At 46.7% G+C, this 14,097-nt stretch overlaps 1 protein-coding gene across 5 annotated transcripts in view; it reads left to right on the plus strand.

The window, feature by feature from the left end:
- Nucleotides 1-14,097, plus strand: part of CLIP2 (CAP-Gly domain containing linker protein 2) — a 91,973-nt gene that overhangs the window by 42,379 nt on the left and 35,497 nt on the right. For all 5 annotated transcript variants that reach the window (XM_058423029.1, XM_040082601.2, XM_040082599.2 and 2 more), the window contains one exon: nucleotides 9,736-10,274. In XM_058423029.1, the coding sequence (XP_058279012.1) occupies nucleotides 9,736-10,274 (539 nt within the window). The remainder of the gene's footprint in view (nucleotides 1-9,735; nucleotides 10,275-14,097) is intronic.

A 14,097-nucleotide genomic window follows, 5' to 3' on the forward strand; every position in this document is an offset into this window, starting at 1 on the left:
TATTTTTCCCCTCAAGAGTAGCTGCAGACAGGGCATGAGGAAAAATACCTTTTGTGGCTGCAGGCTGGCAGCTCTTGTAAAGAGCATTTGCTGTGAAGATTGTCCCAACTCCTGCAGAGGGAAGCAGAGCAAAGTAGAATTAGAAACTCAGAGAAAAACTTGTGGTGGTACCAAAGAAATATTTCTGAGATTCAGCAGGTGGAAATGGGAACTGGTTATCTGTCAGGAGAGGAGGAGTGAGGAAGATCTTACTGCTGTGCTGTGTTGTTACAGGTCCAGCCCTCATGGGGAGGTTCCATGGTGCCAGCACAACACTCACTGCCTTGTGCAGCTTCCAGTTGCACAAATGTACCAGATAAAGGATGGTTTGAGCCTGAGCTGGGGGAGTGTGGGCCTCTGCAGTGCTCAGAGTGCAGTGGGAGCACAGGTATGAGTGGCACAGCAGGGAAAATACTGCTCTGCACTCGAGCTGGCCTGACCTGGCTGGGGTGGGCAGATCACTGAGCACTCTGAGGATACACCAGAGGTTATAATGCTGGAGTAAATACTGTGCCCACAGGTAGTCTGTGCCAAAGGTGGAGTCAAACTGGACTGTCTCCTGTCATTTAACTTTTCTTTCCCATAGCAACTTCTCCTGCGTCTTGTCCCCAGTACAGGGAGGTGCTGGGATCCCCTAAACTGGCTCCAGTCTGATCAGAAAGTAGTAATTGCTCTCCAGATAAAGCCAGGCTCTTTTTTTAGTATCTTCTATTGTACATTTGGTTGGGACTGAGCTAATGCTATCATTTTTGAATGAGTAAGTCAGTGGCCTTTCTGTGTGCACCTGCTTGAGCAGTGTCCTGCTTGGCTACTCAACTCAATTGGTGCTGTAGGAATGATCCCTGAGCCCATCCAAGTGGGTTTTGTGTGGGAATGATGCCCAAGCAAAATTCCAGGATGTGAAAAGGCTGTGAAATTTCAAAACCCTGCTGCTCAATTACTTCTTCTGGTGGGGGGAAAGCTCTGTTTTACTTGGCCGCTCTTTACAGCGTTTGGTGCTCAAGATAAATTTCTCCAGTTCAGAACAGTCCCATGACTGTTGCTCTCTCTGTGCTAATGCCAGTGGTTCTGCCTGGGAAATCGTTTATAAATGTCTTATTAAAGACCTGTGTCTGCCTCCTTTTCTTTCTGTGTCATTGGATCAGCTCACTGAGAGCAGCTGTCTTCACTTCCATCGCAGCAGCCCCCAAACCACACTTGTGCCTAACAGCTTCGCACACCCAAGGAACGGCAGACAGCTGTGCACACGTGTGTGTGTGTGTGTGTGCTGGGGTTTGTGGGCACGGCAGGTTTAGGCTGAGCTCCTCCTCGAGCTTCCCCACGCTGCTTTGGAAGGAAAAGCCTCCAAGAAATCAGCTCAGTGCTAGTTTTACGGAGAGCTGAGCATACTGACTGCAGCTCTGCAGCCAAGGACGTGTGCGAGCGTGAGCCGGGCGTTCGCAGGGAGTTGTGCCACACTCAGGCGGGGAGGAAACAACCCGTGCCGGGCTGGAGCCTTTCTTGTAAGTATCTCCCCCTTCCCCAGCTGGTGTTTTTGCTCTCGGGGCCATCTCACAGGTTACCCTGGGCTGCTTTTAATGCTCCTTTCTGCCCTTCAGTCTTTCGTTACTTGCAGCGGTCTGTGCGAGGTAACCCAGTCTGGCTAGTGGGACAAAAAATAGGGAGTCGTAGGAGCTAAGGGCGTGCTTGAATGGAAAACTGCATTTTCTTTTCAGAATGAGTTATGGTGAGTAAAGTGAGTAATGCTTCTATGTGGAATATTTTCTAGCTGAAGTGATTTTATTGTTATTTAAGGAAGAATGCAGCCTGTTATTTTTGTAATACACCCTGGGTTACTTTAGCATACTAACCTGGAATTTATTAAATTCCAGTTTTGCAAATGTGTCTGTATGTTATTTCTAGAGATGAGGGGTGGCACATGCTGAGGAAGAAGATATGTTTGCTCCAATCTTTGTAAAACTTGCAAAGCTGTTAAAATTTTTGTTCTCTTTATTTTTGGTGAAAACGATGCTTCTCCAGAGGAGTGATTTATAGGCCCTCTTTTAAGGCTGAAAAATGTTAAATAGAGTATTGAAAAGTGAATGTTGAAAGAATATGGTTTTAAAAATAATAATTACATAACAATTAAGACTACAGTCTTGAGATGAATAGATCCATCCATATGCTGCAAGATAATTATCCCTCAGTGAAAGAAACCTTGTGCATTTTCTGCTAGTCACTTGCCTCCCTTGTGCCTTGTACTGCCAAAACCAATCTGCTTTGCATATTTCATTGAATACTGTTGTTTATTTGGAAAGAAACCAACCCTTTAAATCCTCACACATTAATATATAGCTTTGCTGTTTGTTTCTTTTCAGAATTATACTGAATTTGATCTAGTAGAGCTGGGAACCCCCCCAGCTTCTCCATCCCTCCCATCTCTAGCAGGCACCAAGAATGTGTGCAGAGCAGATTTTGTAGCAGTCAGCATCTTGAATGAGACCTTTATAAGACAGCCTTTGTTTGGGATGTCTGTTTGAGGTTCACTGCCCTTCCCAGCTGCCTCTCTGGAAGCAAATATTTGTCTCAATGGGCATCTCCTTCCATTCAGTGCAAGACATCTTTGCAATGGTCCTTACTCGGTTTTGCTTCTCATTCATAATTCTTGTTCTTATTGTTTTCCTCCTCATTGCAGTTTTATTTCTGGATATGCCTCCTCTGTTCGAAGGAGCTAAACAAGGGGATGCTGAAGTTGTAATCTCCATGCCATTGGGGCTATTCCTGGGAGCAGCAGTAGATTTTCAAGGTGCCAGATGCACTGCTTGCCTCTGTGCCAGATCACGGCCCCAACTTTTCAGCTTTGAACTTGCAGAGCTTTCAGTCGTTGTTTCCAAGTCAGCCATAAATCTCTGGGGCTCCTTCCTCCCACAGTGTGCTGCCAGGCAGTTGGCTATTGTCTGCAAAGTATTGCTTTTTCTCCCAGGCACCTCTTCCCTCTGTTTCTGCCTCATCCTGCAGTTTGAAAGGGCTATGCTAAATCCTGCAGAAAGCAGCGACTTCATTGCTGTGCTCGATTATTTGAGTTTCCATGTGGCAATGGGCTGGCTTTCACTTGATTGCTAACAGCATCATATTTATGTAATCTGGGTTGCTCTGAGAAGCTCAAATCCCCATGTGGGAACCTAGAAATTCCGTGTGGCAAGGCCTCACCATCAGTGGGTGCTGTGGAGGCAGCAGGCACCAGCCCTTCTCCCTTGGGAAGCGCCTTGTCTGTGCCTGTGTGCTGCCAGGGGGGAATCCCTGTCTCCCTGCACAGGTGGCAGCTCCTGGAGGTGCAGCAGGCTGTGCATCCTTCTCTCTTGCCCAGTGCTGCTGTAGGTGGTGGGGAGCAGATGCTCTGGACTGTCCTCCTCTGGGGGGAAGCTCTGAGGAGCTCTGCTCTCCATCAGTGAAGTTCTGCAGCGTTGTGCTTGGAGATGGAATGGCATTGCAGACCCAGAGAAGCTTACAGTAACTACAGTGTAAATAATGAGTAAAAACCACTGCACCAGGAGCTGGCAGTCATGTGGCTGTAAGGAACAAGACCATGCTGTCCTCCAGAGGAGTGTGGTGGGCTTTGGATGGGATAGAATCGTCCACCACTGATGTTTGGTGCCCTGAGCACTGGCTGCAGTGTCTGACTGTCACCCCCGCCTCACCCTCTGAGCACTGAGCCAGGCTGCTCTATCGCCTCCAGGGCTGCTGCATAACCCCTGTGGCAGTAAAACCAGATGTTATTCCTTTCAGCTGGCACACCTGTGGCCAGCAGTAGGGTTTTCCAGCTGCCAAAATCTTGGCTTCAAACGGGCATTACAGTTCCCTGGTCTCAGGAGTGTCCTGAAGCCCTGCCTGGGCTGGGAGGAGCAGAGCCGGTACCAAAAGGGGTTTTTTTTAATCAGTCTGGTTGCAAGGCTGCACTTTGAGATGCTCACAGACTGCACAACTCACTGCTCTGTCACAGGTTAGTGCCTCCTACAGCAGGGGCCAGTGACATGAGGGTGAAGTGTCCTCAGTCTCGTGGCAGTGGCAGCTCTGCCAGGCTGCTGCACCTTTTGTTGCTGGGTAGTGGATGAGAAGTTTTATTGATTGCCACGGAGAGGAAGCGCAGCCAGGAGTGGGTGGGCAACTCTGTGCTGCATGTCAGGCCGTCTTGTGATGTTTGAGGGCAGAAAAAAACACCTCTGAAAATTAAAATGGAAGGGGGAAAAGATCTCTTTTAGGGGCACTGTAAAGCTCTTCTGTAAATATAATGTTTGTGCTGATTTCTCCCTCCTTCCTGAGACAAGACACTATTCTGGAATCCCATTTTTTTGTTGTTGGTTGGTTGGTTGGTTGTGGGTTTGGGGTTTTTTGGTGGTTTTTTGTTGTTGTTGTTGTTGTTTTGGGTTTTTTTCGGTGTGTGGTTTTTTGGTTGTTTTTTTGGTTGTTTTTTTTTTGTTTGTTTGATTGGTTGGTTGGGGGGTTTTGCGTGTGTGGTTTTGTGGTGGTTTTTTTTTGGTGTTGTTTGGCAGTTGTTTGTGGTTTTTTTTGTTGTTGTTGTTGTTTTTCTTCCTCTTTCTTTGCAATTTAGTGTGCCTCCATTTTATCAATTAGCTGCTTGTCTCCTGATTCCCATGGCAACACAACAGGCTGTTGCATTTCTGTGTCCTTTGGCAGTTGTGGTGCCTGGCATGTGCCTTGGGAGCAGCCAGATTACAAAAGGGTTCTGCAGGGAGTAGGAAATACATGGGCAACACTCACTGAGCGCTGCTTCTCACACTGAGCTGCTCTTCCCTTCCTCTCCCTCCTCCCCTTTAGATGCAAGTTTCCTTTCCCCTTTGTTTCAGTTGCCTGGTGTAAAAAAATGAGCAACTGGAGTGCTGTGAGAGGTTGAAAGGTATGGAGGGAGTGAGGGGATGGATGGGTTCAGTGGATGTGACTTGAGCATAGCACAAGGCTGAGCGTGTTGTCAGGGATCCTGCAGAGAAAGCTGTTCCTGCTGATGCTGCAGAGCAAGTGCTCTCTTCCTCTCACTTCAGTTTCCAGAGCTTTCTTGAGGGGGTTTTCTTGCTTCTGTACCATACAAAGCTTCTGTTCACTCCTTCCTACAGCAGTTTCCAAGAGTTGGAAGAATCCGTGCTCTTTTTGCAGAAGCCATTTGTGCTTCAAGGGATTTTGGACACATGGCTTTCATTGACACAGTAACAAGAGCCCTGTGAACAGGCTGAAACTTCAGTTAAACTTTTAACCTCTCCAGCTCTTGGCTGGTAGGAATTTGGCTTCTGAAGTACTGGTGCCCTGAAACCGATGGGATGAGAAAGAACTCTAAGCACCAAGTTTGCCGTAGTGGTGTTAATGTGTAGACTTTGTGAAGGCAAAGGGAAAGCAGTGATTTGGAGCTGGGTAAGATGTGTGTTTAGTGGATGCTCTGTGTGATTTACAAAAGTTGTTGTTCAGCCCTGGAAACTGTGACCTACAGGAAGCCCATTTAATCCGAAAAGAATGAGCCAGCTAATGAACACAATGGGATTATAAAGTTGGAAAACTCGAGTGGAAGGGATCCTGCTCACTGCTTGTGGTGTCTTGGAGCCTGGTCCCAGCGAGAGGAGGAAGAGTCATAGAAGTCCTGACATGTGAGGTCTGTGCTGGACAGAGCAGCACAGGGAGATCCTCTTGGATCAAGCAGGAAGAGCCTTCCTCATCGCTGGCTTCTGGGTGAGCTGCTGGGTTTGAGGTCTGGTAGTGACATTCAGAGAGTTCCTGTGGCCTCTTGATGGGCATCAGCAGCTACTGGCAGGGCTGGAGTAGAAAGAACCCAGTTTGTTCTGTTGGGTGTGTTTCTCTTGTGTAACTCTTCTCAGTTTCATACCTGAGATCTGTACCCTTGGTTTGCTGTTTCTTGGAACTTTTTTCTCAGTGAGTTTTTTTGGAAGTTGTTGGCATTTATCTGGGGAGTCTGACTAGAACAAGGCGACTTTTCTTCTTCAAAACAGCAAATCCAAGTGACACTGGCCAATAGACAACTCCTTAGGTGCCTGTAGGCTGGAAAAGCTCAGGAATCTTTCATTGCAATCCTCTTGGGTGGCTTTCCTTTCAGCTGTGAGAGGTGCTTGGAGAGTGGCGATGCCAATGTCACATCTCTGAGAGCAGTGCCATCGGCTGCTCTCACCTTTGGGCTATCCTAAGATACTCATGGGACAGAAGTCAAGTTACTCACTGCTACCATTTGCCTTCTGAAAGGCTGGTGACCAGGTACCTCCCTGGCAGGATCAGAGCTTAGTCTACTTGGACTACTCCGGATGCTGTCCGACCATCCAGGTAATGGGTTAGTAAAAGCCAAGAGAAATGAGTTCAACTTGGTCATGGTTCCTCTTGGCTTCTCGGAAAACCTGCTGCACAAAAGCTCATTAGCTGCTCTGTGGTTATTATTTCAGATGTGGGTAATGAAAGCCACGTAAAACACAAGTTTCTACACTGTGACTGTGATACGGTGAAACTTCAGGCAGTTCCTTATTTACCTCCCGTATTTTTGAATAATTCACCTCATGCTCAAGGATAATGATGCTTCTGCCTGCACTGCTCAGGAGCCTGGAATGAGATTGTTTCCCTGAGATGTAATTACTGTAGTTCAGCATACCTGCCTATCACCTAAAATGAGCAAATGTGTAAAGTTCCACTAAAATTTTGGCTTTTGGGGGAAGAGTGTTGCACCAGGAGTCCAATCACCTGTTCTTTATCTTTCTTTTCTGGTCCAAGTCAATTCTGAAGGTGTTTGCTCTTGCAGTGAAATACGGTGAATCTAAATGCAATTTTAAAATCCTGCTGCATTGTTTGTTCAGCCTTGGGCAGCCTTCCTGCCTTTCTTTGCTTGAGCTTTGCTGCTGAAGGGTTTGCTTATCACATCGCAGAGTTGCTTGTGAGAGTAAATGTGACCTGTATCTTGACCATTAACTAACACCGAAAATCAAGAACTAGGCTGAAACTCAGGCTCCAGTGAGGCTAGAAAAACAGCTTTGATCTCTTCTCAATATAGTAGCAGAGCCCCCCAAATTTTATGTGCTTATAGCTCCCTGTACAGTAGGTTGAGTTTGGCTGTCCTTGGCACAGTGCATACATGTGCACAAACATGTCAGTGGCACGATCTTTGTGTGTTAGGGTGCTCTGTCAAGCATGAAACCAGGCTGTAAGTTGTGTTTCTAATTTAATTTATTCTCTTACCTGTCACAGACCTTGTTGGTGATAAACCCCTGTAGCCAGCTTTGGTTATTTAACTTAGAGTCTTCTTAAAATGTAACTTCCTGATCTGTCTGCTTTACTGTCTTGTGCTGTTAAGCATTGAAATTACAATAGTGGCTTTATTTTCTGCCTATGATTGTTTTTATAGTTAGATGGATGGAGCCCTGTTTCCTTCACACTTCTTTTTATTTAAAGTCTTTTGGAAAGATCAAAAGCTCTAAGCATCCTTACAGTATTTGGGTTTAGTTTTTTTAAGGTGAAACTGGTTCTTGGATGTAATGCTGTTTGTCCGATGGAGCTCATCTTGGTACTGTCCTACAAACTTGAGACTGACACAAGTTTCAATGCCAGAAATTTGCCCCAAACCCCCCAAAACTTCTTCACAAACACATGAGGTTGAGGAAGCTTCTATGGCAGGGTCCAGAAGCCAGGAGAAGGTTCTCCCTGGGAGCTGACAGAGCTCTGCTGGGAGCTCCATGGTCTCCGTTGCCACCAACATTTTCAGTTGGGAACACTATTAACACAGCCAGGAACAGTATTTACTGTCCTTTCTGTGCCCATCATGGGATTTTCTTGAACATTCCCCATTATGTTGTGCATGTCCCCTTTGGCTGATCTTCTCAAGAGTTGTTCCAGCTCCAGCCCAGTGAGCTGTTTGGAAATACTTCTGTTCATGAGAGGAGTTTGTACAATCACATCTTAATTGCTGCTCTCTTCTTGTTCAGATAGGTTTCAGACCAGGCAGAGGTACTGCTTCCAGGGGCCCCAAACTGATGGCCATAGAAATTTGTCAACTGTTGACTCTGGAGTCTAATAAGAGCCAAAGTGTCAAAACTGATCCCTTGTAACACACATGATTTAGCAGAAAGTGCTTCATGCTATTGCCTTGGTGCTCTTTCCTCTAGCAAAGCTTTGAAGTATCTTGCTTTGAGATCTTTTATGCTTTTCGCTCCTTCTAGGAGCTGACCCTGATCTGTCAGGCCCATTACTTGTGAGAGAGCTGTAGAAGTGTTGTGGACTGAGCCACACTGATGGCTGAGGCTGAACAAGTTTCACAGTTCATTACACATGAGCACTCAAGTTTGGCTTGTCTCTGCAGCTGCTCAGGGTGTCCTCTGTCAGCCTTCTCTGGTAGCAAATAATTTTTTTTTTATCTTGGTGTCCTTTAGACTTTTCTGGTTGGTGGCAACCAGAAACTTCAGCTGAAAGTTCAGCTGAAGAGTCCAGGGAGCTTTGATTGAGCACAGGACCAAGTCTCCTGCAAACACCCCCTACACCAGCTGTGTGGGAGAACCACACCTGGGACCTCAGGGCTCATGAGAGCTGAAGGTCCATGGTATGTGACTTGCTGGATCTTACTTTGCAAGCTTATTTCCTCAGTTTCTGTTGTGGTTTCTTGTAGGGCTTTACTCAACCTCCCCCTTTAACCCTCAGAGAGTTTTAATGAAGTTCACACGTCCCTGTCATTTGTTGCCTGGGGCCCAGGCTGAAAGCCCGAAGTTTGTGACAGGAGGGTTTGACCATGGGGTCAGCAAGAGTTGGGTCACTGCTGTCCCGTTCGCTTGGGCTGACTCTGTTCCCATTCAGGCACCTGTCACGGGTTTAAGGGCTCCCTTTTGTGTTATGGAGAGTTTGGCCGATCCAGACTCTGCTGGAGAGCGTGAGCAGAACAGTGAATACCAGCATCACCTGCAGTTTTCCTTCCCCAGGCAGCAGAGAATTTCTGGAGGGCTGATGCTGGAAAAAAGGCACTCTATTGCCAGTTAGAGTGAGTGGCTGTGCGTGAAGGTTTCTAGATACTTCCTGTTTAAAGAGATGTTGTTCATATTGAACATACCCCAGGTGTGTGCTTGCTTCTGCATTTGCTCCAGCAAAGGGCACAACAGCTGCTGGGAAAAATAGGGAATTTGTGGAGGCCACTACATGGTCCTACAGGAGCTGCTAGTGCCATTGGAGGGACACTCAATGGGGTTCCCATAGTGCCAAGTGCTAAAACATCAGTGCCTCACACTTTTTAAAAAAAATATATCTATACTTCAATTTAAATTTTTGGGTGACAGGATGACTTTGGCTTCTTTCTGTAAAGCAGCAGTTCATTGGGCTCCCTTTGGTCCTTAAGCACTTACCACCACTCCTGTGGTTTTTAGCTTATCCACAATTCTGGGGCTTTGAGGGGGCTGAGGTATTGTGAAGGGGGTGAAGACATGGGGTCATTTCTTCATGTTCTGCGTGAGACCTGCAGAAACTGGGCAGCAGATGGAGATTCTGTGCAGATTGCTTTCCTGCTGAGGAAGGTGTGTGAGTAATGAATGGCGTCCCTCCGGTTTGATCTTCACAGGGTGTACACCTGCAATCTACGATGTCGTCCCGGATGTTTCCTCTCTGTAAACGCCTTTTCCTGGTGTCATGGCTTCCTTCTAGGATTTCTCCTTACACCAGACCCTCTTTTTCCTTGATTCACAGGCTCACCTTTACACAAGCAGGGTGCCGCGTCCACCAGCAGCGCCGAGAAGTCGGGCTCGAAGGTCGCCGAGGTGGGCGATGATTTCCTGGGAGACTTTGTGGTGGGCGAACGCGTCTGGGTGAACGGAGTGAAGCCAGGCGTGATCCAGTACCTTGGGGAAACGCAGTTTGCCCCGGGCCAGTGGGCAGGGGTTGTTCTGGATGACCCCGTGGGTAAGAATGACGGCTCTGTCGGAGGAGTGCGGTACTTCGAGTGCCAGCCGCTGCAGGGGATTTTTACGCGACCATCCAAGCTGACGCGGCAGCCGGTGGCCGAGGGCTCGGCGAGCGACGCGCCTTCCGTGGACTCCCTGACGGCTCAGAACTTGTCGCTGCACTCGGGGACGGCCACGCCGCCTCTGTCCACTCGCGTGATCCCGCTGCGGGAGAGCGTCCTGAACAGCGCCATGAAGACGGGCAACGAGTCCGGATCAAACCTCTCGGACAGCGGGTCTGTGAAAAAAGGGGAGAAGGACTTACGGCTGGGAGATCGTGTGCTGGTGAGTTGATCGTGGGGTCTCCCCCTGGAATGGCAAAGGACAAGGATTTGTCCCCTGATGGATGTTCCTGGCCAGCTTCAGGGCGAGACAGAAGGACAGGGTTGGTGGTGAGGTGTGGGATGGAGCTTGGTCTTGGGAGATGCCTGGGCCGAGTAGGTATCGAACACTTTCGCTGTTATTTGGGATGCTGCGTCTTCTGGACGTGTCTCCCTTTCACATTGGTGCAGGAGAACATGTTCCAAAGTACTTCTTCTATTGGACAAGTCCTGAACTGTAGAAAGATGTCAGAGAGAGAACAACTGAAATATGAGGGAAATAATCAAAATCATTTATTATGTTCTAATCTAGTGATACTCCATAACGGACTGTATTATTTGGGCTTTCAAGGAATTTGCAGCAGTGCCTTGATGCATGTGGCTGTACATAGTCTGAAAGGACTTGTGAGAATCTCTTCTGCTGGTCACTCTTTCTGATGGTTCAGTTTTCTTATGGCAGATGTGAGACAAACTCCTTTCCTGTACAGAAAGGAACTTCTAGTAATTTTTAGAAGATGGCAGGACTTTGGGAGAGATCACTGTTGTGGTGGATGAGTTCTCCACATCTGATTTTTGTTGTTATTTTCATTATTTGGAATAGACTACCTGATGACTAAGCCAAAACGCCACACTTTTACTAGGAATGCGTTACTGGAAGTTTGCCACCTAGTTTGTCATCATTTGTGTCCTGGCAAAGGAGATGGAGAGGGGAAAGAATGATATCAAAGATGGGAAGACTGAGTTCTGTCCTGCAGCTCTGTAAGAGAGTTTAGTTCTGTTAGTGTGTGTGACACATGCTGTGATATCAAATATTGGAAGAGCCAAGCATTTGAGCACAGATCTGTTGTGACTGTGTCCCCAGTTATATCTCTGGATCTAAAAGGTAAAGCTCAGTCTGACCCCCAGCCATGACATGTTGCAGAGGGGTCAGTCTTTGCACACCCTGGATAATCTGAATCCCATTTAAAGTTTTCCATGTAGTGTTGCAGCACCAGCAGTGGTTGTGGAGGAGGGCAGACAGACTGGACACCTGTTTAATGACAGGTGTTTGGTAGAACTGGCACCACAGTCGCTGTCAACCAGGAGCCTGTGCAGGGGACGTCAGAGCCAGCCTCAAATGTCCTTTTGGGACTACTGTTGTGTTGTCCAGTAGTTTTTATTTTCGTTATATAAAATATAAACAATTTAAAATTGGTTATTTTCAGTGGAGGGCAAGTGAAGATTGGTTCTGCTTGTGCTCAGTGGATGATGCTTAGTAAACCTAGTGTGTATATGTAGGTTTATAGAGTTGAGAGAGTTCTATTTTCTCAGATTTTCCCCAAGATGTGCAGAGGAGCAGACACTTACTCAAGGCTCTGTCTGCTCTCTGATTTCAATAGAGTCATCCTCTCATCCCTCCCCATCCCTGCTGGCAGCAAAGCTGCTGCTGTCCGGGACAGGGTGGGCAAGGAAGGGTGACAGCACTGTTTGTGTTTGCACAAGAATTGATGCTTCCTGTTGGTGTGTTACAGCAGCCACACATGGGGAAGGATGAACCTGAGAGTCTCTTTTGATGAGTTTGTTTGCTCCCATTTTCTCCTTTACCTCTTGCAGGGACTGGGGGGAGTATTCAGGTGGGAACTGAGGGGTTTAGAAGCAGCGGACACAGAAGGCAAACTGCAAAATATAAAATCTATGGTAAACCTGGCTCTGTTCTTTCTGCACCAGGCAAGCAGTGGAATGATGTTCTCCAGACTTGTTTTACCCCTTTCTTCTCCTGACCATAAGCTCTCTGAGACAGGACCTGCTCCCTGAACACTTTGCTCACCTCAGTGGGGCACACACAGAGTGAATTCTGGCATGGCCACAGAAAACAACTTGGGAGCATCTCTGGCCCGGGCTTCTGTTGAGTTGTATTTTGGGAATGGTTTGGGGTTTGGTTTTGTTTTTAATGAGGGTGCATCCTTAAAAGCCTGCCCTCCCTGCCTGCTAAATTATCCACCTCAGATGTTATTAGATAAAGTTTGTGCTATGATTTGTTTGTGTAATAAATAGAGAAATGAGAGAGTCTGGAATAAGATTAGTCTCTCACTGTTTCTAGCAGGAATGATCAGCTTACAGAAACATCAGGAATTGTCTAAGAGATCCAGGAAAAGAGCAGACAATAACAAGAAGAAATAAAATTTGCTGTTATGGTTCATTCACATGTGCTTGGCTTGGGAGCTTTTATTTCACTTACAGGAGGTGTCAGTTAATCATGCTGGGTTTTGGAATACATAAACAATAATTCTGAATTAACCTGAGTTGCCTCAAATTCCTTGAGCAAATCTTTGCTCATCCTCTATGGATTTAGTTGGACATGGATATATTATGAATAACAGTTGTTGTTATTACTCTTAGTGTTTCCTTTTCTGAAAGAGTATATTTTTATTTGAGAGTGGCTTTTAGATGTATGGGATCCACCAAAGGCTTTTCAAATGAGGGAGGACATGTTTTTAGTGATTGCTTTTGATGGAGCACAGGGTTGCAGGGGACTCTCCCAGGTCGGCCAAATGGACACCTGGCTCTCTGCAGTCTGGCCATTTCCTGATGGAGCCTTTCTCTAACTTCATTAAAGTCCATTATAGCTTGAAGACATTTTTGCTTTTCAGTTACTTTGTTCCAAGACCCTCTCTGACTCTCCAGCAGTTGTAGAAAGTGACTTTGAGCTTTCCATTAGAAGCTTTCCATTAGAAGAGTTAGATAATATTTGCCTTTGGCATTCGGACTCTTTCTCAGAGATGTAAAAATTGCATTAAAGAGATGAAAAATCCACCCTGATATTGTAGAACTCATCTCTTGAAGTCTGGAAAATAAATGTGGGACAATTAACCTTCGCTTTAGTGACAGTGGAGCTTCCTGAAATGGGATAATTGCTGAAGTTCTGTTAATGTGGGGCTGGCTTATTGCCTTTCCGTGGGGAAAGAAGGGATGGAAACAGAGCAGTGGAGCATTTTCTGCCTGGGAGGAATTTCTGCTTGGTTTTTTGCCTAAGAAAATGTATTTTGCATTCTTTGTGGAGAGGCCTTCTTAGCTGAACTCATTCCCCCTTAGATGCCCTTGCTTTCTGAAGAAGTGGGGGAAGTAGGTGGTTTTATTATATGTCAGCCTAAATTAAAAATAAGTTAAACTAAAAACATTCCTCTTAGAGTAGGTATTCTGCCCTTCAGTCTCCTAACTGGAACTGTGCACTTCAGCATTGAACTGGAGTAACAAATAAGACTGTTTAAGGCCAGGTTATATCCCAGTGGCTGGTTCAGTTACCAAGGGGCATTGCCCCAGATACCTTTTGGATGGATTCCAGGTGTGTGATTTTGCTGGAACTTGCAGATCCCCAAAGCCAGTGCAAGTGCAGGGAGAGCAGCACTCGCAGGGAGTGACAGTGAAGCAGCACTTCAGGTGATGCTGGGCAGGACTGTGGGGAGCCAGCCTGGGCTGCTGAAAATGGATCCTGGGCTGCTAAAAATGGATCCTAGCCTCCCCCTGAACGAGTGGTTTTAATCATCTTGTCCGTCTGCTGCAAACTGCTTTTGCCTGCAGTGTGTTGCAGCTCCTGGCAAATGATGGAAAGCACTCATGAATAAACAAAGTTCTTTCTTCAGTATCCCCCCACATATCCCTGCCACAGTCCTGCTCAGCCAGCCTGGAGCTGTAGAAGGCTTTGAACCTCCTGAGTAAGAAAGAACTTCCTGAGAAGCTCCCTGGGCAGGAGAATTGCAGCCTAAGCCCTTCTCTTTGGGCAGAGACAATTCACTGCTCTGCTGCCAAGT

Source organism: Hirundo rustica, chromosome 19 (genome assembly GCF_015227805.2).
Source record: "Hirundo rustica isolate bHirRus1 chromosome 19, bHirRus1.pri.v3, whole genome shotgun sequence".
NCBI lineage: Eukaryota > Metazoa > Chordata > Aves > Passeriformes > Hirundinidae > Hirundo > Hirundo rustica.